The 26,086-nt window shown below is 40.1% G+C and overlaps 1 protein-coding gene across 2 annotated transcripts; it reads right to left on the bottom strand.

Moving 5' to 3' along the window:
- Positions 1-394: 394 nt before the first annotated feature.
- Positions 395-24,690, bottom strand: GEMIN2 (gem nuclear organelle associated protein 2). 2 transcript variants are annotated; one of them, XM_056134023.1, is made up of 10 exons: positions 24,521-24,690; positions 24,050-24,134; positions 18,932-19,021; positions 17,817-17,876; positions 15,723-15,836; positions 12,223-12,267; positions 10,718-10,786; positions 6,943-7,053; positions 3,407-3,465; positions 395-766 (listed from the first exon to the last, which is right to left on the bottom strand). In XM_056134023.1, the coding sequence occupies exons 1-10, from the start codon at positions 24,688-24,690 to the stop codon at positions 727-729; spliced, it is 843 nt and encodes a 280-aa protein (XP_055989998.1). In that variant the 3' UTR covers positions 395-726. The 2 variants fall into 2 exon arrangements, with proteins under 2 accessions (XP_055989998.1, XP_055989999.1); XM_056134024.1 differs by lacking the exon at positions 15,723-15,836 and having other exon boundaries at positions 24,521-24,680.
- Between the last annotated feature and the right edge of the window lie 1,396 nt (positions 24,691-26,086).

The raw sequence follows: 26,086 nt of genomic DNA on the forward strand, positions 1-26,086 counted from the left end.
ATGAACAATTTGACATTTAATCTAGATTATTTTCACTCTAAGGATGATTAACTATTGCCTTACTTTGATGAGTAAAATGAATTTGAATTTTAGTAACTGAAACATAATGTGGGAGGTCCAGTTTTGACCTATGGCACCATATGGTCCCCTAAGTAGAAAGCTGGGAGTAGCCCATGAACACTGCAAAGAAAAAGGTGTGTGTGTGGGGGGGTCACACCTGGCTAGTGCTCAGGGTCTATTCCTGGCTCCTGCAGGTGACCATATGGGGTGCCAGGGATCAAACCTGGGATAGCCATGTGCAAGGAAAATGCTCTCTCTGCTACTGCTCTGGCCTGCTCTCCCCTCTCCCCCTCCTCCCCTCCTGCCCTTAAGGAAAAAAAAATGAGTATACATGTAAACAGTCATGAAACAGCATCAAAAAAATTTATAAAATTTCATCATACAGTTTTAGTGAAAGACATTTGACCAATAAATGACACTCAATTTGTTTTAAATGCATGTAACTACAAAAAACCTTTTAAATTATTTATCAGAAACTGGAATTCTCCAAAGATACTTCAGATAATCAAAACAGTAAGTCCATCTTCTGAATATTATCTTTAGTTGCACAGGCTAAGATGAGGCCGCTTCACATAGTACTGATGACAGGAAGCAAAGTGATGGCACTCACTGCTCTCCTAAACTGTCTTCATCAACAAATGTCTTTTGTCCCCAAGATCAGCTACATCAGGATGGCTCATCAGCTAAATCACGCTGATCAAAATATCTGGTAAAAAAAAATTAATATATGCTTAAAATATTAATTGCTGCACTGCTTTGTAACTACTTTGTAATATCAAATAGGACTGGAGAGGGTATAACGGGTAAGTCTTCTACTGTGGCTTATCCAGATTTGGTCCCTGGAACCACAGTGGTTCCTGAGCACTGCCAGGAGTGCTCCCTGATCACCTCTGGATGTGACTCAAAGTTAAAAATAAAAACTGCAAAAACCCAAAGATTCATTATCAAGGGGGTTTAATAAAGCACAGTACAGTGAAAACCATGATGATTTTATAATAAAGAAATGAAGAAAACAACAGTACTGCGATAGGATTTCCAGAATGAAACAATAAAACAAACCAAACAGAACAGTGTTTTAAAATGATACCTTTTATGAGCAGATATTTACATACATTTACTTACATTTAAAAAACAATGGAAGGATAAGCTAAAAATAAATAAATGATTACTGAAGAATGGAAGAGTCTGATAAAAGTAGGATCTATGCAAACTATATACTGAAGAATAAGTGTAACTCTGGAACAATAAATATTTTATCTCATTATAAAAAAGAAAAGCATGGGCTGGGGAGACAGCACAAAGGGCTGGATCATATGCTTGGTAACAGGAGCCCCAGATTCAATCCCTGGTACTGCCTGGTTCCCTGAGTACTGCCAGAAACCAAAAAGTAAATAAATAAAGGACAATCATCACTGCTGCCAAATGAATTTTTTTTTATATTAAGTAGCATAACCAAAGAGAATAATTTTAGGTGACCTAAAATTTAGCAGTGTGGTGTTACATTAACCAGAAAAAATAAGCAAAACCCCACAACAAATCTGCAAAGAATTATTATTTTACCTTACTTGTTCGTGGAAAGAGGTGTTTAGACCATATAATGGTGCTCAGGGACAATTCCTGGCACAATGCTCAGTAAGGACTTTTTATGGTGTTCAAGGATTTAAACCAAAGTTGGCTACATGTAAGGCAAGTGCACCTTACCTCCTATACAATCTTTGTGGCTCTATTTTTCTTTTTGAGGGGCTACTCCTGGCTCTCTGCTCAGGGACTACTCCCAGTAGTGCTCAGGGACCACTCAGTGCCAGGGATTAGATATGGCCTCCTGCATGCAAAGCATGTGCTCAAATCATTGAACTATCTGTCTAGACCCCAAACTTCAAAAAATTCTTAAACTGATTTCAATTGTTTTATTGTAACACTGACGTATTATTTTGAAACTATTATATTCATATTGTAGGATAAACGTAATAATTATGTGAATGTTTTTAAAGAACAGAATTTTTAGCAAAAGAAATAAATAATACTATAGAAAAATCACTGTTTCACTGTCCTCCCATTGTTCATCAATTTGCTCGAGTGGGCCCAGTAACGTCTCCATCGCAAGACTTTGTTGTTACTGTGTTTTGGCATATCGAATACATCACGGGGAGCTTGCCAGGCTTTGCTGTGCGGGCGAGATACTCTTGGTAGCTTGCCGGGCTCTCCGAGAGGGGCGGAGGAATAGAACCCAGCTCGGGTGGGCTGGCTGTGTGCAAGGCAAACGCCCTACACGCTGTGCTACTGCTCCAGCCCATTATAGAAAAATAACAATTTTAAATTAAAACTAAAGTAACAATTTGAATGCACAGTTTTATTTCTATTTCCTTCCTATCTCTATTCATTGACCCTACTCTTATAATTTTTTGTTTTTGGGCCATACCAAAGCCCAGCTATGCTGAGGACTTACCCCTGGCTCTATGTTCAGGGATTACTCCTGGCATATAGGGGACTGAACCTGGGTTGGCGGCATGCAAGGCCTACCTGCTCTAATGTCTCTCTAACCTCCCTATTCTCATATTTTAAAAAGTTCTTATCAGATATTTTATAAAACAGGAAAAATGACATGTCTGAGATTTGTTTAAAGTACAATTACAGTGGCCAAAGATACAAGGGTTGGAGTGCAGACTTTGCAGGCTGGAACCTGGGTTCAATCCCTGGCACTGCAGGGCTTTACGAGCACAGCTAGGGAAAGTGCCCAAACCAGCCTCACCCCCAAATTTAAAATATATTAACAAGATAGATGGAATAGATGAGACATTCTGGTGAAGAATTAACAATTGTTGAAGGTGAGTGACAGATTGGTCTGAGACACTATTCTATTACATTTACATGCATGTGAATATATCTAGTATAAATATTTTGTAAGATGATTAAAGTGGCTGGGATTCTACTTAAGTATAGTAGAAATACTTTTAATCAACTGAAACTACTAAGTGTTGACTAAGATAGCATTCTTCATTCTTTTTATACCCATGGACTGACACCTGTCTCTGGTCCCACCAGCGGTGGAAGGCCAATGGACTAACAGATGGAGACTTTCATAAAACTTAATGGGAAGAGAGAATGGTACAAAATTTGTGGAAGGCAAACTGACAAATATCAAAAATACACATCCTTTGATTTACTTCAAAAAATTTACCCTTAGAGCTATTATACAAAGGCTCTTTATTGTAAAATTATTTATAGACAAAAACTAGGGAGTTGTGACATGTGTTTTTTATAATTTTCTTATTATATAATAAGAGCCATATTCTTACCCCTACTAACAACTCTATTATAAAGGAAGAAGCTAAAGATTACTTCTTACCTGCTAACTAAGCAGATTAATAAATTTAAAGCAGGAACTCGGTCATCATCTTTGCTGTCCTAAAAAAAAAAAAAGAAAAGAAAAAGAAAAAAGAAAGTAGCTTTACAATGTGGTCTGTTTTCTCCTAAGATATGCACATGTAATAGGGAAAATATAAACGTATATGTATATGTGTGTATATATTTTTGTATGTACATTTGTGTGTGGACGGCTTCCTAAGAGGTGTTCAGGGGACCTGGGGGCTATTCCCAGCAATTTTCAGTGTGATGTCAGCTGCTCGGCCTTAGGTGCCAGTACCTACCTCTGGTGCTGGGGAAGGGAATATGTATTTCCAAACACTAGACTGGGGTGAGGTGAATGCAAAACATGGAATGACTATACTATCTCTCCCCAGCCATCTCTCCTATTTTATATATATATATATATATATGTATATATGTATGTGTGTGTGTGTGTGTGTATATATGTATATATACATATACATATATATACACACATATATATATATATAACTTTTTTTTCTTTTTGGGTCACACCCAGTGATTCTCAGGGGTTACTCCTGGCTCTGCACTCAGGAATTACTCTTGGCTGTGTTCGGGGGACCATATGGGATGCCAGAGATTGAACCCGGGTTGGCCTCAAGCAAGGAAAATGCTCTACCCGCTGTACTATCACTCTGGCCCTCTCATAATACCTCTGAAACTAGTTTTCCAATGGAAAAGTTCACAGGAAGAGAAAAACTGCAGTTCAAGATCTCTTAAAAAAAACAACAACCAAAAAACAAAATCTAGGGCTTTACACATACAGGCATGTTAATATTTAATTATTTTCAAACTTTATTTAAATACCACAGTTACACTATCTTTTTTTTTTTTTTTAAGTTTTTGGGCCACACTCTGTGATGCTCAGGGGTTAATCCTGGCTCTGTGGTAAGAGATCACTCCTGGCAGTGCTCAAGGGACCATATTGGATGCAAGCACCTTACCTACTGTACAATCACTCTGGCTCCAATGTACAATACTGTTAATGATAGGGTCTCATGCATAACCTAACCTAATACGATGCCCTCCCCCAAGGTTAGTATCCTTTAAAGAAAGCTTTGAAATGGAGAAATAAAGTTACAGTTGAAGACTCTCAGCAGGTGGCATACCTGGGAGGATTTTTTTTTTCTTTTTGGTTTTGTTTAGTTTTTTGCTCTGGTACCAAAGTACAGCAGCTGCCAGGAGTAATTCCTGAGTACAGAGCCAGGAATATTCCCTGTGCATCGCCGGGTGTGACCCCCAAAAAAACAAAAACAAAAACAAAAGAACAACCAAAACACCACCAATATTCATGTCCTAATAGTAATGAAAAAAAAATTCAAAGAGCTTACAACTGAGAAGCAGTGACATCTTTGTCACCACAGGGGATAGAGAGGAGAGCTCAAAGCGAGAACAGAGTCCTGGAATGTTTAGGGCCTTGAGCTGATCTCTGGCACTGTATGCCTTCCTTTCTACCTCCAGCAACACCAAGTGTAGCTCTGGGGGCCCTGAGCATTAACTCCTGATCACCAACTCTTCAGTTCCACACTATGGGGGGATCCCTGTTAAAAAAAAAAAAAGAAAAAACCAGAGCTGGAAATATAGTACAGGGGTTAAGGAAGCTGCCTTTTATAAAGCCGAGCTGTCTGATTTCCAGCACTGCATCAAGTTCCATGAGCAAAAGTGATTCCTGAGCACAGCTAGGTATGGCCCAAACTGCCCCTCCCACCCCCGACATACACAAAACGACAATTCGGAAAGTTTACTTTTCTTTCTTTTTTCAAAATGTTTTTGAGCCAGACCATGCACGTGTGCATGCATGCGTGCGTGCGTGTGTGTATGTGTGGTGGTGGGATTGAACCCAGGGCCTTATGGGTGCGTGTTCTACCATATCCCCAACCTGCTAGTCATTCAAACTTGGGAACACTTCGATGATGTCAGTATTTTCAGTTCCTCTTTATGCCAAGTTCTATACGGAACAAAGCTGAATAAAACACATTACATTAGTAAGAGCGCAAAACATGAAATACTCATACAGTAGCTTTAACAATAAAAAAAAATGTATTAGGTGCCAAAAAGATGATACAAAACATAACAGAACAACAGAGGGCGAAAGATTCTTTTTTTTTTTTTTTGAAGTTAGAATCAGGGAAAATACCATAGAAAGAAATGAATAAGAATAAAAAAGAATATGAACTGTACTTAAAAAAACAAACGGTATGTAGATGCAGGTTAGAAGACAGGGGAAAGGTACATAAGTAAAGGAAATGGAAGCCAAAGAACAAAGCACTGGGAATACTTAACAGGTACAATGTGCTTGGAGTACATATTATATAACTTGGTAGGGGTCATATCATGGATATTCTATGAGGGTCTTTGCGATAGTCAATGGAAAGCAAGCACATATTTTGTAGAAGGGAGGGACGGATGAAAGGAAAACATCAGAAGTGGACTTAATTTGGCATCAAATTACTTTTTATTATCCTGTACTGATGGAGGCATGAGTTAAAAGGATCTGATTGAGAGATTAAGGCACTTGCCTTGCATGTGGCCAAATGTGGTTTGATTCCCAGCACCACTTATGGTCTCCTAAGCGGTGAGCACTGCTGTTTATGGCCTCAAACCACACCCCACTCCAGTGGCAAGGGGTGGGGGACAAGCAAAAGAATCTGACGGGAAAAACTCAAAATAATCATTGTGCCAAAGACTGCTTGATGACTGCTTTAATTTCCTGTCTCTCTTTACTATTAAGCAAATAAAACTCCTATTTAGCTAGGCAGACTGCCACCCAACTAAAAGTGAACAATGCCTATACTTATCGATGGGTATGTGACTAAATTCTGGTTAATAAGTCCATCAATGTGCTGTGGAAACTCTAAGAAGGCAAGGAGGTTAACCCTTTCTCTTCTTTAATGAAATACAATGGCTGAAGCTTCAGAGGCCACCCTGCATAGTGAAGTGAATATGAGGATGGAAGCCACATGCAGCATAACTTAGAGACCTCGATTACTCCATCCTAGATAGATCTCATTCATGTGCCTTTTTAGGGCAGGCAGGTGGGGGCATCACTCCTGGTGGGCTCAGGGGACCATATGGGGTGCCAGGGATTGAACCGGGTTTTCACTCTGGCTCCCCTACTGAGCAAAATTTCTACTGTTTTTAAGCAATAGATATATTGAGCTTCTTTATCAGGTTTTGAAATTTAATTCTAAGAAAAATACTCTAATTTCTATTTCTTTTCTTTCCTTTTTTTTTTCCTTTATGGGTCACACCCAGCGATGCTCAGGGGTTAGGGGTTAGTCCTGGCTCTTTATTCAGGAATTACTCCTAATGGTGCTCGGGGGACCACATAGGATGCTGGGGATCAAACCTAGGTCGCCGCATGCAAAGTAAAGGCCCTAACTGCTGTACCATTACTATAATTTTTTTATTTCACTGGAATTCATATTTCATTGAAATCTTTTATCATCATTTAAATTACGTACTTTCAACTTGAAATATTAAGTTTCAACTTACTACTAAGAGTCTGACTTCGGAGCACCTTCTTGCAAGCTGTCGAATCAGTGAATGTGCCTCAGGCAATAAAGGTTTTTCCAGACAAGCCAATAAAGCATAAAACCACCTTCCCTAAACAGAATTTGAAAAAGTAATAAGTAGCAAATATTAAGTCATAAATTCAACTTATTTTTAAAATACAAATGTTATAAATTTTTATGAATAAAGTTATAAAACATTCAACTGTACTGATCATTGTCCAGATAACCAGATTATATCCCTTTGGGGCTGGAGAGATAGTGTACCAGGTAGGGTACTTGCACGCAGTGTCCTGGTTTGATCCCTGGGACCCCATATTATTGCCCAACCATCAACAGGAGTGATTCCTGAGTGCAGAGCCAGGAGCAACCCCTGAGTATCGCTGGGTGTGGCCCAAAAAACCAAAACCAAAAACAAACAAACCAGATGATATCTTTTTGCTAGTTTATAAGCTTTTTTTAAATGTCTGAATTTTTCATATTTTATTTTTATTAGAATAACATTTGATTATTGAGAAAATGTGAAATATAATTTAGAACATTCAGAAACAAGATTTAATCATTTAAAACCATTAAGATAGAGGAAAAGGGTCACACATCTTTAAACCTAAGCTATTAATAAACACATTTGTAATTATGTGTGACCTTTATCACTTACCTCACTAGTTTGGAGTTCTAATAGGTGACATTAATTTCATATTCACATTAAATGCTAGAGAATTAATAGTAACAACATGCCCCCTTTTCTTAAATTTCCACCTAAAGAACAAATATATGACTACTATTAAATGGATTTTTGCGGGGGGAGATGGTTGGCCACCTCTGAGCTAGTTACTGTTACTACTCACATTTAGAGTAAGGAAAGCTGAAACATATGTAAATAAGCTGCTAACCATCCTTGAAGCAGTGAAAAAATTATCTGAACACAAGAAATCTATTATTGCAAGAGCTTAAGCTATTAGCTACCCCACTGCCTCAACTCATCAAGCTATATTTAAAAGACAAAACAAAGTTTATTTTTAGGAAATATCAATTCTCTTCAAGAGTATAATTATAAAAACTTATGTGATGACTTTTATATGGAATGCTTTCATTTCCATATTTTTTCTGTGAAGTTTATAAGCTTTTAATATAATTAACCTATCAGTTAACCCGTTAACTTTAATCACTAATATTATCAATACTAGAGTTCAGATGTTTCTTGGATAGAGCAATAGAACATTACCGATTTGAGATTAAGATTACTTAGACAAAGACTCGAGATTAATTAGGTCAAAGTTCAGTAAATCAGTTGTTAGTGGCTTAGATATTTTTTAGTGGTCTCTCTGGCAAATATAGTTATTCTTTCTGGTATTTGCTTTCACTTAATAGGAGAAACTAAACCGATCCTTTTCCTCAGTGACAGTATTTTTGGAATTAAGAAAGAAATACCAGAAATACTGGCCCAGGAAGATAGCTTAGTATCTTGCATGTACAAAACCTAGTTTGATCCCTGGTACTGCAAAACTGCTAACACTTCCAGTTGTGGGCCATTAAAATTAATCCAAAGTCTAGAGCGATGGTACAAGAGTTAAGACAATTGTCTTGCATATATATGGCTTACCCTGGTTTGATCTTTGGCACCATATATGGTCCCCTGAGCACAGCCAAGACAGACCACTGAACACAGAGCTAGGAATAGCCCCTGAGTATTTCCAGGTCTGGTGCCAAAACAAAAACAAGAAAGTAAAAAGAGTAAAACAAAACAAAAAACCCAGGGCACTACAGGCATTAACACATGCCTTGCATGTGGTTGACTCAATTCAATCCCTAGCACATGGTCCACAAGCATCAGATACTGCCCTAGAGTACAGAGATGTGACCCTGGAAATCTCCAAGCACTTCCGGGGGTGCTGGGAAAATTCTCTGGTACTGCAGGGTGCTTGGCAGGGTATCTTAGAGGTCTGGCATTGAACTGCAATGTCTGGGGGGAGTCCTGGGGTCTCCTAAGGATCACTTTGTAAATATTTTTTCAAATAAAATCAGAATCCACCAAATCTTAAAACAAAATTTAAAAAAAAAGAAAGAAGAAGTCAGACAGTAACACTGATAAAAAGCTTACTATCAGAAAGAATGGACAAAAACCAAATTGCAATACCTAGATGCTAGTGAACTAGTAGTCCAAGAACATGAACAAAGTTATGGGGTCAGAGAGATAGTACAGTGGATAAGGCGCCTGTCTTGCAAGGCAGCTGATCGGGTTCGATCCCTGCTATCCCATATGGTTCCCTGAGCACTACCAGGAGTAAGCACAGAGCCAGAAGTGACTCCTGAGCATCACTGGGTGTGGTCCAAAACGAACAAAAAGAACATGAAAAAAGTTCTAACAAAATCGTTGGGCTAATATACCAATGAATGTGTGGAAATTATTGATTGAGAAAATATTTAGAGAAAAAATTCTCACTGATACTGAAAGATATGTAATTATATTATTATATTTATTTTGAAGTTCTATTATAAATTTACCAAATTTGAAAAACAATTTATAAAATGTTAGGTCAAACCACATGAAAATGACAACTGCCGTTTTCATATGGTTCAGTTTAAAGGAGGGTTGCAGCAGCTGACCTGAGTTTGATCACTGGCATCCAAAATGGTCCCCCTAGTCTGCCAGGAGTGATTCCTGAGTGCAGAGCCAGGAGTAACCCCTGAGCATCGCTGGGTGTAGCCCCCAGAACAAAACCAACCAAATAAAAAATAACAAAAAAAAAAAGGGCTTCAGGGGAAAAAAATTAAACTGTTGGCATTAAAAACTTGTTGATTTCTAGAAAGCAATCTAGAAGAATATAAAACAATAAAACAGGTGTAGCATGTATGTTCACAGTAAAGCTGTATTGTACAAGCAAGAGTTTCATATCTTTCAATTATGATGTGTGATCTTAAGAGCACATCTGAATTCTTATCTATGCTACTTTATCTGTAAGATGGAAATAATAGTTCTTAGGTTACTGGAGGGTTTATGGACTTGTCATAGTATACAAAATCCTTATACTAAGACTTGGCTCACAGACTTGCCATTGTTGCAGATTCTGATATTCTTTTATGGACTGGAATTTTTTTCTTTTTTTGGTGTCAGGTGGGGTTCAGCCCATACCATCTGGCACTCATGGGCTCTTTCTGGTTCTGTGCTCAGGAGACAGTATGTGATGCCAGAGATTCAAAACTGGGTCAACTTCGTGCCTTAATTTCTGTACTCTCTCTGGCCCCTGTGGATTAGATTTCAAGGCCATTATATTTATTTTCAGTTTTCAGTCAGACCTGGCTGTGTGCAGGACTTAACTTCTGGCTAGTTACAAGACCATATGTAGTTCTGAGAACTGAACCTTGGTCAGCAACATATAAGGCAAGCACCCTACCCAGTGTACTATCTTTGTAGCCCCCGAGGCCATTTTAGAAAGTACACCTCAAACTCCTTTTGTGTCAGGGCTGCTCAAAAAACAGACCTGCAAAACAGGATGCCAAACTTATTTGTTACAATTAGATAAGTTTATCTCAGGAAAAATATCAGCTCTATGACTGAACCATTTTTCTTCGAGAGCAAGACTTCTTAATGAAGGAAGAAATACAATGATTCATAAACTAATTAAAGCTTTTTTTCACTACAAATAGTATAATTTGAATTAAATTTATAAACATGGAGCATATCTATAAAAATACTATAATTGTTCAAATATGAGCATATGTAACTATGTAATGAAAAATTTAAAATGCAATACTACCAATTCTGGAGTAAAATCTTTTTCTCCAAACCAATTACTCAGATATTCCAAGACGCTAGTTACTGTTGCCTAAAAAACACAAAGTGGGGGAGGAGGAGAAATAGTTATAAGAATTACATAAGAAATAATAAAAAGCTCAACATTGACTTTTAGTAAGTTTAATTAGAAACCATTGCTGATATATAAAATATTTAGATTTCCAGAGAAAATTGATTCTAGTAATCTGATTAGTGATTCAGTGAGAAGTGGTCTTTTAGACTAATCTTATAAACATTTAAGTATTAATATCCTGGGTTAAAACTTAAGAGTTTTATTTGTATCTACTAATTTAGTTTATGACTACTTTAAAATTCTATTTCCTCTATACAAAAGTCTTTGCATAAATATCATCAAGTTATTTTAATTAAATCAAAGCACAAATCTAAAGCGAAAACTTGCTAGAGAGATACCTGTGTATAGCAAACTTCAAAATATTACCTGGCTTATTCAAATACAATTGGATACTTATAAAAATCACTGAATTTAAAATGAATGCTACAGTATCTTACTGCAAATGACCAGGTAAGTGAAACTGTTTATCAGTGTAAGGTTTACAATCACTGGTCACTGTCCCCCCGTTGTTCATCGATTTTGCTCAAGCGGGCCCAGTAAAGTCTTCATTGTGAGACTTGTTAGTGTATTTGGTATATGAAATACATCACAGATAGCTTGCCAGGCTTTGCCGTATGGGCAAGATACTCTCGGTAGCTTGCCGGGCTCTGCGAGAGGGGTGGTTTACAATATCAGTAAAATTTTTATTTACAAAGAATATCTGATATAATGTATAGATAAAATAATCAAAAAATTTTATTTATTCTTGAAGTATATCACAGGGTCCCTATTCCTGAAAAAGAACCAGTTAATACCTTTTCCCTTTTGATCCAGTAAAAGTATGTACTTCATTCTTACAGAATATGTAGGAACATCTGGAAACAGAGCACTCTAACCTCAGTGTTTACTTCAAGTCCCAGAATCTAAGACTTAAAACTGATGAGTTTTGGAATTAAATCACCCTAGGATTGAATCCCAGCACTACCATTAAAACAATGAAAAAGGCCCTGGAAATTAATTAAACTCCAATTTCTTCCTCATCTATTAAAAACTCCCTACATTTGGTATTAGTCAAGATTAAGGTAAAGGTAAAGGCCCTCCCGCTGATCGTCGATTTGCTCGAGCGGGCCCAGTAACGTCTCCATTGGAGACTTTGTTGTTACTGTGTCTGGCATATCGAATACTCTCGGTAGCTTGCCGGGCTCTCCGAGAGGGGCGGAGGAATAGAACTCGGGTCGGCCATGTTGGCCGCTTGTAAGGCGAACGCCCTACCCGCTGTGCTATCACTCCAGCCCAGTCAAGATTAAATAAGAATATTAAAGACTTATAGAGTCCTGCATACTATAAGTATTCAAATATTTTCACATACATTACAAAGAAAAGATGCATATATTCTTACATAAGATGGATTTTACCTGATTCATTCTGCTAACGATACTAAGCAGGGGAGGAAAACCAATCTGAGGGAAAAAAAAAATTAGAATGAAGTTTATTAAATGATTTTACAAGGGGTAGGGGAGTACATTTTTTCTTATTAGTGAATTTCCCACCAGATAAACTACGAATGGATAAAAGAAAATGAATTAATTCTCATTAGAATGAAACATCCTATGAATTATTATTTTATTAGTGAAACACCATGAGGTACAGTTATAGGCTTACAAATTTTTGTACTTGGGTTTCAGTTATACAATGATCAAGTACTGATCCCTCCACCTGTGTCCATTTTCTATCACCACGGGTCCCAGTATCCCTCCAACCCCCCATCCTCCCCCATCCCACCCTGCCTCTGTGGCAGGGCATTCCCTTTGAATTATTCCCTATGAATTATTATTGAGGTAACATCCAAGGAAAAAATGTCTTTGATTCTAAATGTGTCTATTTAAAAATAAATAATTTCAGTTATAGAAAATATGATATTTAGGGTTGGAGAGATAGTGTAGGAATTGAGTTACTTGCCTTGCATGTGGTCAACTCTTAATTCTATTCCTGGCACTAAAGGGTCCCAAGCACCAGCAGGAGCACAGAGCACTGTTGGGTGTGGTCCCCAAAAACGTCCACTCAAAGTTATCAATTTAAAAAAATGATACTGATACTATGACAGCAGAAAGTGGTTCATGTCTTTAAAAATATTCAGTTAAAGATAACATCTGAACCCAATTCAGAATTTCCCCCTATTTCATTTTGTTAATCCTACTCAAATTCATTTTGAAATCTACTTTGGAGGGCTGGGGAGATGACCCAAAGGGAAGGAGTACATGCTCATTGGCGAGGCTCTGAGTTTGCACTGCACTAGAAAGGGGTGGTTGAGAATCTTTCCCTGCCCCAGCAACACTGGATATGGCCCTGGTGGTCCCCAGTGCTGCATAGCTAGCCCAAGCACATGAGTATCACTGGGAGTGGCCACTCTACTCCCTAACAATGCTCCCTGATCCTCACCCCCTTAAATAAAAAAAAAATCTAACTGGGGCCCAGAGCAATAGTACAGTGGTTAAGGCGCTTGCCCTGCATGCGGCTGGCCCAGGTTCAATCCCCAGCATCCCATATGGTCCCCTGAGCACTGCCAGGAATGGCTCCAAAACAAAATAAAACAAAACAAAAATATTCCCTCCCAATTACACTGACACTGAATGCTAGGAGCTTTGATTAACAGAGCAGTCCTCACCTGTGAGAAACTTAACACCTATGCATTAAACTCTTAAATGGTTCTTTAGCAATATTTTACAAGCATACATTTTGTAATATAAAAGCTAAAAAAACATTTTTTGTTAAAATACATTTTTGATGTGTAACACACATTAGGAATATTATCCAAAAAAGTCCTCCCAAACAACAGGTTGTATAAGAAACAGTGAATTGTCTCTGCTAGATATTCAAAGCCATTTACTCTCAGACCTGTGTTTAACAATGTCTGTTTTCCCAGCACTTGCCAACACAATATATCAAACTTTTACTGTTGCCAGGTATGCTAGTTGAAAAAATAGCTGCTCAGTTCAGTTATGTCACGTATGTTATGAATGAATTTGGGTATCTATTGAAAATGATTGTATTTCCTTTCTGTAAGTTGTAGATGTCTATATCCTGAGTCAATGTTTCAGTCTGTTCTTGGTCTACCTAGTGATATATGGAGCTTTTAGATTTGGAGTACAGTAAGTTTTAAATAGAGAGAACACAATGCGGTACCACTAATCATCTATTCATAACAGATACTATCATATAAGTAACTAGTAGTAATGCTGCTGTTTGTAACAGGCTCCCTAAAATTATCTCCAAACTTTTTGTTTTGCTCTTTTTGGGTCACAGCTGGTGACGCTTAGGGCTTACTCCTGGCTCTATGTTCAGGAGTCACTCCTGGCAGGGCTCTGGGAACCATATGGAGTGCCAGGCATAGAGTTCAGGTAGGTGATGAGTATCCCTAAACATTAGGACAAGTAAACTCTGCAGGACAAGAAGGAACTGTCTACATAATTTATGTTTACAATAAAACTATATGAAAATTATTTTTCTGTTTTGGAGCCATACTCAGTGATACTCGGGGGTTAACTGAGGAATCACTCCTAATGGTGCTCATGCAACCATATGGGATGCTGGGGATCGAATTCAGATAAGCTGTGAACAAGGCAAGCACTCTACCCACTGTACTAACTGTACTATTTCTCCAGTCCCTAAAACTATATGAAATTTAAATCTGTCCCTATAATTTACAGACTTTGCAATTAACCAGCATTTCTCTGTGTCAAGTTTTCCTGTGTCCCTGATGACTCATTACTCAATATTTGACCTATGTTTTATCATTAAATCATAAAGTTATATACTACTTTAGAAGAGTTGTCATTTTTTTTTAAGACTTCCATGTACGGGGCCAGAGTGATAGGGTACTTGCCTTACATGTGGCTGGGTTTGATCCCTGGCATCCCTTGTGGTCCCTCAAGCCCAACAGGTCCGAGAATGTTCCCAGGGCACAGAGCCAGTATAATGCTTGAATACTGTGATCTCCAAACCAAAATATATAAACCCTTTCAAGTGAAAAACCTTTTCAGGGATTATACTAGCACAGGACTAAAGCTCTTGCTTGCATGTAGCAGACCCCAGTTCTACTCCCCCGACGTCATGAATGCCCAAGTCCTGTGGGAGTGTTCCCTGGGCGCAGAGCCTGGAACAAGCCATCAGGTGTACTCTAAGAACAAAGAAACAAAACAAACAAAAAAACAAACAAAAACTCCAACCAACCCCTTTTCAGGTGTCAGAAAGAGCTCAACAGGTTGAGCCCTGGGGTCGAATCTCCAGCACTTCATAGTATCCCAAGTACAGAGCCGGAAGTAACCCCAAGCTCTACTGGGAAAGGCTCCCAAATAAAAACAAAATATTTTTCATTATTTTTGTTTGTTTGGGGTTAATATCCATCTGTACTCAGGGTCTGTAGACTTGGGGAACCATATGGGACTCTGGGGATCAAACCTGGGTTTGTTCTGCACAAGGCAAGCACTTTACTTGCTATATTATCTCTCCAGACCCTATTTTTAAGTTTTTAAGGTGTTGAAGGTTGAAATGAGACAGGCATTTGTCCTACCCTGAGCCATATCCCTGACAATGGCTGACCATTTTTTTTAAAGTCAGAGATAATAAACAAACGAGTTGGCAAAAATTTCTGGTAAAGAGGTAAACTATTTGGTAAATAACTTAGATTACCTAGAAAATAATTTTAGACTTTGTAGGCCAAACACTGTCTCTGACATTCAAATAATGTTTGCTTTTAAGCCTTTTAAAAAAACACAAAGATCATTCTTAGCTTAGGGGCTGCATAAAAACAGACTGCAGACTAGATTTCACCTATGCCACAGTTTGCTGATCTTTTTACTAGTTGATGAACCAAAATCAGAACGCTTGTTATTTTGTTTCTACATATATCACCTACTTGTACATAATCGATTCCAGGACTTTCATTTGTAACTGGTCCAACAGCCCCTTTAACAAATAACCTTTCTCCTAGACAAAATTTTTTCCAGCCTTCTTCATCTTCAGATTTGGGCTAAAAGGAGGGGAAAAAAGAGGATTTTATTTATTTCTATGTATATTTTTAATAAAGATGCAGAATTTGAGGTAGGAGATGTAGTACAGGAGTTAAGGGACCTGCCTTGAATCTGCCTTGCATGTAGCCCAACCCTGATTCAAATTCCTACTACCACATATGGTCTCCTGAGCCCTGAGCAGAGTCAGGTGTGATTCCTGAACACTTTTAGTATGTCCTTCTGCATCCCCCATCACAAAAAAGTTAAAAATATGCTCTGCGGGCCAGAGAACTCAATGGCTGAGTGCATGCACTTCTGGGAGTGGTCTGGATTCTGTCTCTGGGACTACTGATTCCCACCCACAATGAGGAGTGATCCCCTACTGCAGAGACCTGTGATTTTTGCCTACAGCCCAAATACAAACAAAACCAAACCATCACTTGCAGCAAAGTACCCATATTTTCCCAACTTTTCATCTTATTCAGTAGTTCAGATATGAAAAACTGAAAATGATAGCCCCCATAGTTGGGAGTGTGACCCAGCAGCAAAACACTTGCTTCATTTGCATAAAAACAGAGTTCAATTTCCCCCTCCCTGCCCCCCAAATTATCTTTATAACTAAGCCGATAAAACTAAGAAATACTATTTTCTCATGACAGTCTCCTTAGGAATATCACTGTATTGTCACTATTATCTCCTCAGGAAAAGTCAATAAATATTCAATTTTGAGGCTAGTGAGATAACTTATAGGGCTGGAGCACATGCTTTTCAGCCCTGGGTTTTATTCTCAGCATTTCATGGTCTCCTGAGCACTGCCAGGATTAAGCCCCAAGATCTGAGCTAGAAATAGTCTCTGAACACAAAACTGTGTGGCACAAAAACCAAAACAATCCCTCTCTACAAACTCTTTATTCAAGTGTTTTTTTTACAAAAAGCTAAAAAATATCTTTATCTCTGGGTCAAAATGATAGTACAGTGGGTAGGGCGCTTGCCTTGCATGCAGCCGACCCAGGTTTGATCCTTAGCATACAAGGTGGTCCCCCAAGTTCTCCAGGAGTGATCCCTGAGCACAGAGCTAAGAGCGAGTTCTGAATACTGTTGGGTGTCCCTCCCCTCATCCCCCACCCTCATCACCCCCTACCCAGCAAAAAAAAAAAAAAAGGTCTTTATCTCTCTTGAGCTGGAATGATAGCACAGCAGGTAGGGCGTTTGCCTTGCATGCAGCCGACCCGGGTTCGATTCCCAGCATCCCATATGGTCCCCTGAACACCACCAGGCATGATTCCTGAGTGCAGAGCCAGGAGTAACCCCTGTGCATCACCAGGTGTGACCCAAAAAAGCAAAAAAAAAAAAAAAAAAAAAAAGTCTTCATCTCTCAAATAAGCAAATGTCTAAACAAACCCTTAACAACATGGGAGGGGACCAGAGAATAGTACAGCAGCTATGGCACTTTCATTGCATACAGGCTGATCCAGGTTTGATCCCCAGCACCACAAATGGTTTTCCCCTAGCCCCACCAGGAGTGACACTTGAGCGCAAAGTTAGGGGTATACCCTGAGTACAGCCAGGAGTAAGACCTGAGCATAGGTGAAGCTAAAAGACCAGAAAACTTGGGAGGTCTGAGAATTACCTATCCAAGGTTTCTCAAGATGATATAGATTAAAATTGGACAACCCAGATCAATTCCTGGCAAATGTGGTGCTCCAGCACCTCCAGAAATGATCCCTGAGCACAGAGCTAGCAGTAAGTTCTAATCAGTCGGGCTCAACCCTCCCTCCCAAATAAAACTGTGATGAAAACAACTTGCATTACAAAACTTTCAAGCTAATACAATGGAACTACTACAATCAATGGCAGATGGAAAGAATAAAAGTAATATAGACTAAGTGAGTCTTAAAGACTTGAAGCAAATATGAACTCATTCAATAAGTATACACTATGTATTTATTTTTATTTATTTATATTCACACTATGTAATTTAAAAAGAGAAACTTACATACCATGGTCACGTTACTATCCAATTGTTGTGATTTCCAGTGACTTCTATGTCTGTTCACACTCTAAAAAAGGAAATAAGCGATCTTCAGCAAATGAGCAAGAAAAAAACAAATCACTACACAGGTGTAATGTACACAGTGTAACAATACTAAAACTTAAACATGTTGAAAAAATGTATTATGTCTAATAATTAAAACTAATAAATTCATCTTCTTGTTTTTCTTTTTTTGCTTTTATCTTTACTTTCAAACTTTTTTTCCCCTTTTGTTTTTAGGCCATACCTGGTGGTGCTCAGGACTTATTCCAGGGTCTGTGCTCTGAGATCAATCCTGGTGAGCCTGGGACCATATGTGGTAGTCGGGGATCAAACAAGGGTTGGCTACAAGCAATACAAGTTCCTTACCCACTGTACTATCACTTCAACCCTGAAAATTTTGATTTTGGGATGGAGAGGTAGTGCATAAATTAAGAAACTTGCCTGGATACCAGAACATGGTTCCCAAGCACTGCCAGGAGCAACCTCTGAGAAGGGCTGGATATAACACAAACACAGTCAACCCCAAGTTAGTTTTCATTTTTTTCTGGTTTTTGGGCCACACGTGGCAGGGCTCAGGTCTTGAACTTGGCTCTATGCTCAGAAATGACTACTGGGGAGTTAGAGGGGGACATATGGAGTGTCAGATATTAAACCCAGGTGAGCTGTATGCAAGCTAAGTGTCCTATCTGCTCTACTATTTCTCCAGGCCCTCAAATGCTTTTTTCCTTTTGGAATTGTTCCTTATTGTCCCCAGTCACAGATCTTATTTTTCCAACTATATTCTCAAACATAAATAAATCCAGGGCTGGAGCAATAGCACAGTGGGGAGGGTGTTTGCCATGCATGTGGCTGACCCAGGTTCGATCCCCAGCATTGCAGATGGTCCCCTGAGCACTGCCAGGAGTAATTCCTGAGTGCAAAGCCAGGAGTAACTCCTGTGCATCACTGCGTGTGACCCAAAAAGCCAAAAACAAAGAAAGAAACAAAGAAACAAAAATACAAAACATAAATAAATCCCTTCAATAAATAAGTTTGGGAACGAGCAATTTAATTTAGTTAAATGATTATGGTACAAATTACCTGTCGAACAGCTGAAAAGTGTGCCACTTGTTGCTGCTGCCACTGAAGTGTAGGGGAATATCCTTCAGGCGCAGGCTGGCATCCTGAAAGCTGCAGATCAGTTCACAGAAGTTAGAATCAATGTTATTGTTATAAACAAATACCTGTGCTTATATAAATTAAAATATAACCTACATTAATAAAAACTACATTAAGAAAAATGTTTTATTTTGCAATGCAGAAAAGTAGACATTTCATTTCTCTATGTATGTCTGAGTTTAAAACATTAGGAAGGGATGGGCTGGAGAGATTGTACAGGGGGTAGGGCTCTTGCCTTGAATATGAAAAACTAGGGTTCAATCCTCAGTACCCCAGATGGGCCTCTAAACCCAGCTAGGAGTGATCACCAAGTGCAGAGCTGGAAGAAGCCCTGAGCACTGCTGTGTGACCCAAAAACCACCACCACAAAAAAGAAAAGAAAAGAAAAAAAATTCCTAAACCATATATTTGGAGTAGTTATATATTTCATGTTAACATATTTCAGGTGTCATACAAGCTCAATGCCTAGATGAATATTCTCAGTTTTCTGGAGCACATAACTGTATTTATGGCTGCATAGTATCTCCAAACTCTACAGTATTAACATCCCAGATTAGATGGGAACGTAACGTTGAAGCCAACTAAGCTCTTTAACAAAACCTTTAATACAGAGGCTCAACTAGCAACAACAGCTCAGTAAACCCTCAGTCAAGGACCAAATGTCCCCATTAAGCTATAATAATTTTCACAAATTTTCTTTCAGTAAATTATTTTTTGATAATCCCATTAGCCATTTAGTAATAACAATCAATATAAAATAAATTATTTTGGTCCTGCTACAAGGGCAGACTTGAGGGGTGGCTGGGAAAATGGGACAATGGTGGGGGTAAGGTCACAGTGGTGGTTGGATTGAGGTTGGGATACTGAATGCCTGTAACATGCATTATGAACAACTTTATAAAGTAAGTAAGTAAAGGCCCTCCTGTTGTTCATCGATTTGCTCGAGCGGGCCCAGTAACGTCTCCATTGGAGATTTTGTTGCTACTGTGTTTGGCATATCGAATACATCACGGGTGGCTTGCCAGGCTGTGGGGAAAAACTATATATATATATATCTATATCTATATATATCTATATATAAATGTGTATATGTATTATACATATATTTATGTAGGTGGGGCCGGAGTAATAGTATAGTGGGTAGGGTGTTTGCTTTCTATGCAGCTGGCTCAGGGTTTGTTTCCTGGGACCCCATATGGTCCCTCAGCACTTCTAGGAGTGATCTAAGTGCAGAGCCAGGAGTAAGCCCTGAGCATCACTGGGTGTGGCCTGAAAAGAAACAAACAAAACAAACAAAAAAAGTGCTGGCATAGAATTATTTATATTATTACTTTTTAAATTTTGAGAGCAAATCGATGAACAACGGGAGGACAGTGCTACAGTGCTACTTATTAAAGTTTATACATCTATAGTCCTGGAGCCATAATACAGTGAGTAAGGTGTTTGCCTTGCATGCTGAGGACCTGTGCTTGATCTCTGGAATACCATATGGTCCTTCAAGTACCATTAGAAATGATCCCTGAGTGCAAAGCCCACAGTAAGCCTGAGCACTGCTGAGTGGACCCCAAAACTAAAACAAACAAAAGTTACATATCCACAAAAAGAGAAAGATAATAGTTTTTGAAAAAAAATTAAAATCAACTTATCACTAATATATAATTTTTTAGAATTTCAGAATTTAACTTTAATAATCTATGTATAGATATATATGTATATACCAAAGTACATGTATAGGTGTCTCCACCAATTTCATACATATTAAAAAGAGCTCTCTCATGTGTGGGATATAAGGAAGCGAACATAAGTCACTGTCACTGTCCTCCCGTTGTTCATCGATTTGCTTGAGCGGGCCCAGTAACATCTCCATTGTGAGACTTATTGTTACTGTGTTTTGGCATACCATACATCACGGGTAGCTTGCGAGGCTTTGCCGTGTGGGCTAGATACTCTCAGTAGCTTGCCAGGTTCTACGAGACGAGAGGAGGATTCGAACGCGGGTCGGCCTGGCCAGACGCATGCAAGGCAAATACCCTACTGCTGTGCTATTGCTCCAAGCCTGGAACATAAGTAAGGGAACAAAAAATGGCCAAAGCTTCAGAACTGGAGATTTTTTCTACACAACTTAGTTATGTAGGAGAGATGGGTAGAAAGGGACGCTTGGGTACTGGTGGATGGAAATGGGCTCTCTGGTGAGGGTATGGTATTAGAATGATATATATATATATATATTCATAGAGTATAATTAACAGGATTGCAAATCCAAGCTCCTCAATAAAAATGGTAATAAATAAAATCAATAAGTAAAACACTAGGGAAAGATTCTTACATAGTCAATTTAGTAAATAAAATCTAGAATTATTCATGGGGCTGAAGTGATAGAGTGGGTAGGGCATTTGTCTTGCATGCGGCCGACCCAGGTTTGATTCCCAGCATCCTGTATGGTCCCTTGAGCACTGCAAGGAGTAATTCTCGAGTGCAGATCTAGGCGTAACCCCTAAGCATCACCGGATGTGACCACTACCCAACTTCCCCTGCAAAAAATATTATTCATAGTTGTGAAGCTTCTTGGAAATTCAAAATGACATGAACCCTGAACATATGATCTAGTCCTATATCTCCAGAAAACCAAAAAGTTTGAAAAGGTACTTAATTACAATAATTTTGGTATGACAAAATATAATCAAGACCCTTCATTTTAAAAACGCCTACTAGTGGGGCTGGAGCGATAGCACAGCAGGTAGGGTATTTGCCTAGCACATGGCCGACCCGGGTTCGATTCCCAGCATCCCATATGGTCCCCTGAGCACCTCCAGGGGTAATTCCTGAGTGCAGAGCCAGAAGTGACCCCTGTGCATCGATGGGTGTGTGGCCCAAAAAGCAAAAAATCAAACAAAAAGGCCTACTAGTGATTCCTAATAGCACATATTTCACTATTGATCATGTTGCCAAGGAATAAAATTTAATGTGATCACTTTTTATTTTTATTTTGGGGGTCACACAGGGCAGAGCTCAGGGATCACTCCTAGGGTGCTCATGGGACCATCTGGGATGCCTCGGATGCTTGCAAGAAGCATCCGAGGCATCCCAGATGGATCCTGCCCTCTGGTCACCTTTTACAAGTTAGGTATAGTGCTGGAGAGAACTCAGGAGGTGAGAGTGCATGTTTTGCATGCAGAATAAAGGCTTGGATCTATCCCTTGCACCAAATATGGTTCCCTGAGAACTGTCAGAAGTAAATTCCAAACAGCAACACCCCTCTCCAAAAAAAAGGAAACAACCCCAAAACCAAAACCCAAAATCCAAATGGGGCTGAAGAGTACAGTTAGTAGAGTGTTTGCCTTGCATATGGCAGACGTGGGTTAGATCCTTGACTCTACCTGGTCACTTGGTTCATACCAGAAGTAATCTCTGAGAACAGAGTCAGGAGTAAGCCCCAGGTGTAAGCCCTAAGTCACAGATGGGCTCCCCTCTCCCCCCAATCTAAAACAAAAAAGCAAACCAAAAACCCTACTTAGGTTTGTAAAACATTTTCCATTAAGTGAGAGCTTCTGAAAAATAATTGCATGTAATTATGTGAACCTTTATATTATATGAACAAAGTCTCCTGGCCATGTGCCAGGTTGTCTTCACCGGGGCCCTTCAGAGGGGGGCAGGTTGAGTTTCCCTCCCCGCCTCGAGCAGAGCCCAGGCAGCTGAAGACCTCCAGAATAAGCCACAGCCATGCTTAAGACCACTCTCCACACGCTCGGACGAGCCTCAAACATGAAGGAACCGGCAGAGAAACCCAGGCGTGTGGGTCCCGGGGCTGCGGTCTTCAAGCCTCCTCAGATCAGGACTGGGCCTCCTCCATCCAGATCCCCATTTTCCAGTAGTTTGGCAGTCACAACCACATACTGCCCCCGGCGCCATGTAATCCCATCAACTGCCAAGATCCAGAGACTATAAAACAAAGTTCCCTGAAGCGGCCAGCTGCGTTATAGTCTAGTTCTCTTTCTCGGAGAACTCGACAAGTTACCGAGAGTATCCTGCACACACAGCAGAGCCTGACAAGCTCTCATAGCATATTTGATATGCCAAAAACAGTTAACAATGATGTGCCTCATTCCTCTGACCTGGAAAGAGCCTCCAATGCAGCACCGTAGAGAGTAGAGAGAGGGTGCTAAAATCTCAGGGCTAGGACGAATGCAGACGTTACTGGTGCTCAGTGAGTAACGGGATGACAGTGATACAGTGATATGAACCGTTAAGTGTCTGGGTTAACATCAAAAGAATTACTTAGAAAAAACTAAAATGACTTATTATAATTTTCAATTATTTATCTTTTGGGTCACACCCAGCAATGTTCAGGGGTTACTCCTGGCTCTGCGCTCAGCATTACTTCTGCAGGTGCTCAGGTGACCCATTTAAGACGCTGAGAATTGAACCTGGGCAAATAAAGATGTTCACAAGGTAAAATGTTCACAAAGTAATAAAAAGTAGCTAGAAGGGCCTGATCGATTTTATAGCGGGTAGGTGTTTGCCTTGCATGCAGCTGACCTGGGTTCAATCCCCCACATCCCATATAGTTCCTTAAGCACAGCCGTGATTGATTCCTGAGTGTAGAGCCAGGAGTAACCCCTGAGCATTGTCAGGGTGTCCCAAAAAAGGAAAAAAAAATCTTAAAAAAAAGTAGCTAGAAAATGCATGCTATTTGGGTTTTCTATTAAAAATAAACTATTGTGAATTTCTGAACAATCAAACTACACTCAACACCAATCTAATAAATATTATAAAGATAGTAATAAAAAAAACCAAGTAGGTAAAGGGCCAGTTTACACTATCAGAACTGAGGATCAAGTCGCAAATCTTTAAGAAGTCTACCCTAACTAGAAAACCTTTCTGGGGGTAGTAAATGCCAACTTCCTTCATGGAGGAAAGGGACTAAAATAATGCCTAACTTATCTACATTCTAACTGATACTGTCAAATACTATTGGAAGAACCCAGGTCCTTCAGTTTGTGATGGAGGAAAAAAAAATCCCTGACGGGTAATAAAACTCACGGAAACATTCACACTTTGCTTCCTTTTCAACTTCTTTGGGTCTATTTGAGCAACAACAACATCTGGACATTGAGCTGCTTCGATCCTATATTAAAAAAGAAAAAAGGCAATTACTATTGTGTTTGGGTTCAGGTAAACGATCCCTTCCTACGGTTCACTCTGAAACAATAATTTTATAAAACTTCAGAATTGCAAAGGTAATAAAAACCATTTGGCATTTCTGAAACTATCGGTTTGAAAGCAACCTAGTAACACAGATCCTGACACGGAGGATCAGGTTCAGTAGAAATACGTTTACAGAATTGCACACCTTCCAGGTCAAGTTGTAAATCGGGGCATCCCACCCGAATGGCAAGAGACAGGAGTGGGGAACAAAGGCTGGGCTTTAAGAAGCACAGGAGCCAAGCGGGGCACCGGAAAGACCCTGTGTTCAGGGACCAGAGCCCATCCTCACAGGGCCAAATCACTCACTGGACCCGCCTCAAGTATTCCTGGGGCGTCCTCGGAGGGACCGAAGGATCGAAACCTTCCGTCAGGTCACACGGTTCCACAGGCAAGAGCCTGGGCATCAACTCCTCCACGGCAGAGCCTGCAGGAGCCCACGCCATGGTCTTCTGGCTCGCCAGTCCCACTCGGCGCATGCTCCAAACTCAGGTCACAGCGCAGGCGCACAAATTAACATCTTTGGCTAATCCGCAGGACCCGGGCTCGAGGCTCGTAGCATCGCGCACGCGCAAACCCGCTGTTTGGTTGCAGAGTCAAAACTCCGGTGCCGGAGCGAAGGCTTTGAGTTTAGTTCCTTGCAAAAAAAAAAAAAAAGGTGTTCGGCAGGTTTTTCTGCGTGTTACCTTCTCTGCTCGCTTCTACGTCTAGGGTAAAGAGCCGGGGTTAATAGCTTTACACACTTCTAATAGGCATTCTTCTTCTTCTTCTTCTTTTTTTTTTTTTTCAGGCCACCCCCGGAGATAGTTGGGGATTCCTATTCCTGCCGCTGGCTCATCCAGGAGTAGAATTGCTACTCCTGGGTCCCCGGGAATTACTCCTGGCGGTGCTCGGGGGAACGTATGGGGTGCCGGAGATCGAAGCCAGGTCGGCCGCGTGCAAGGCAAGAGCTCTACCCGCTGTACTAGCTCTCTAGCCCCCCTAGAGCCAGGCGTTCTTAAATTCTCTCTATCTCTGCCTCTCCTTCTCTCACATCAGTCCTGGCGGGGCTCTGGGGACCATGAAGGGTGCCAGGGATCAAGCTCGGGTCCACCCGCGTTCAAGACAGGCGCCCTACCCGCTGTACTATCACACTCCCCCTTAAATGTTCTTTTTGAGGAGCTCCGTGGGCTGAAGGTCCTGTGGTCACGTATGGTTCCCCGGGCACAGCCAGTAGCTACTCCAAAGCTCTGAACTCAGAGTTAATCCCTGCACACCACTGGCTTTTAGTCGCCCCCCTCCCCCGCACATGGTATATTTTTGCTTCTCTTGCAGTGCTCAGAGAGCCTAGAGGTCCACTCCTGGTGATAATCAGCCAACCAGGCCAACGGTTCCCAACGGCTCATTGCTAAAGACCAAAGATGTAGTTTTGCTCTGGCTCTCTGCTAGTTGGAACCGCCAGGGCTACCTTGGCAAAATTTGGGGTCTCCAGGCAACTGTCAGTGATGCTTAGGTACCTCCAGGTCTCTCTCTCTCTCTCTCTCTCTCTCTCTCTCTCTCTCTCTCATGCACTTATCCTTTACAAGAATCCTCTGTCTCTTGTCTCTTCTCTCTCTCTCTCTCCTCTCTTCGCATTCACTTATTCTTTGCAAGAATTGGACTAAATTATCACTAAAGTCTTCAATTTTAGAAATTTTGTAATTGGTAATTTATAAGTTAGCCTAATTATTATATCCAGTGTAACTATATTGGTGTTTGGGCCACTCCTTGGGATGCTTAGGGGGTCACTCCTGGTTCTGCACTCGGAAATTACTGTATCTGGCAGTGCAGAGGGAACCATAGGAATACTGGGAATTGAGCTCGGGTTGGGCTGTTTGCAAGGCAAACGCTCTATCT

The sequence above is a fragment of the Sorex fumeus genome, unplaced genomic scaffold (genome assembly GCF_029834395.1).
Source record: "Sorex fumeus unplaced genomic scaffold, SorFum_2.1 ptg000098l, whole genome shotgun sequence".
NCBI classification, from domain to species: domain Eukaryota; kingdom Metazoa; phylum Chordata; class Mammalia; order Eulipotyphla; family Soricidae; genus Sorex; species Sorex fumeus.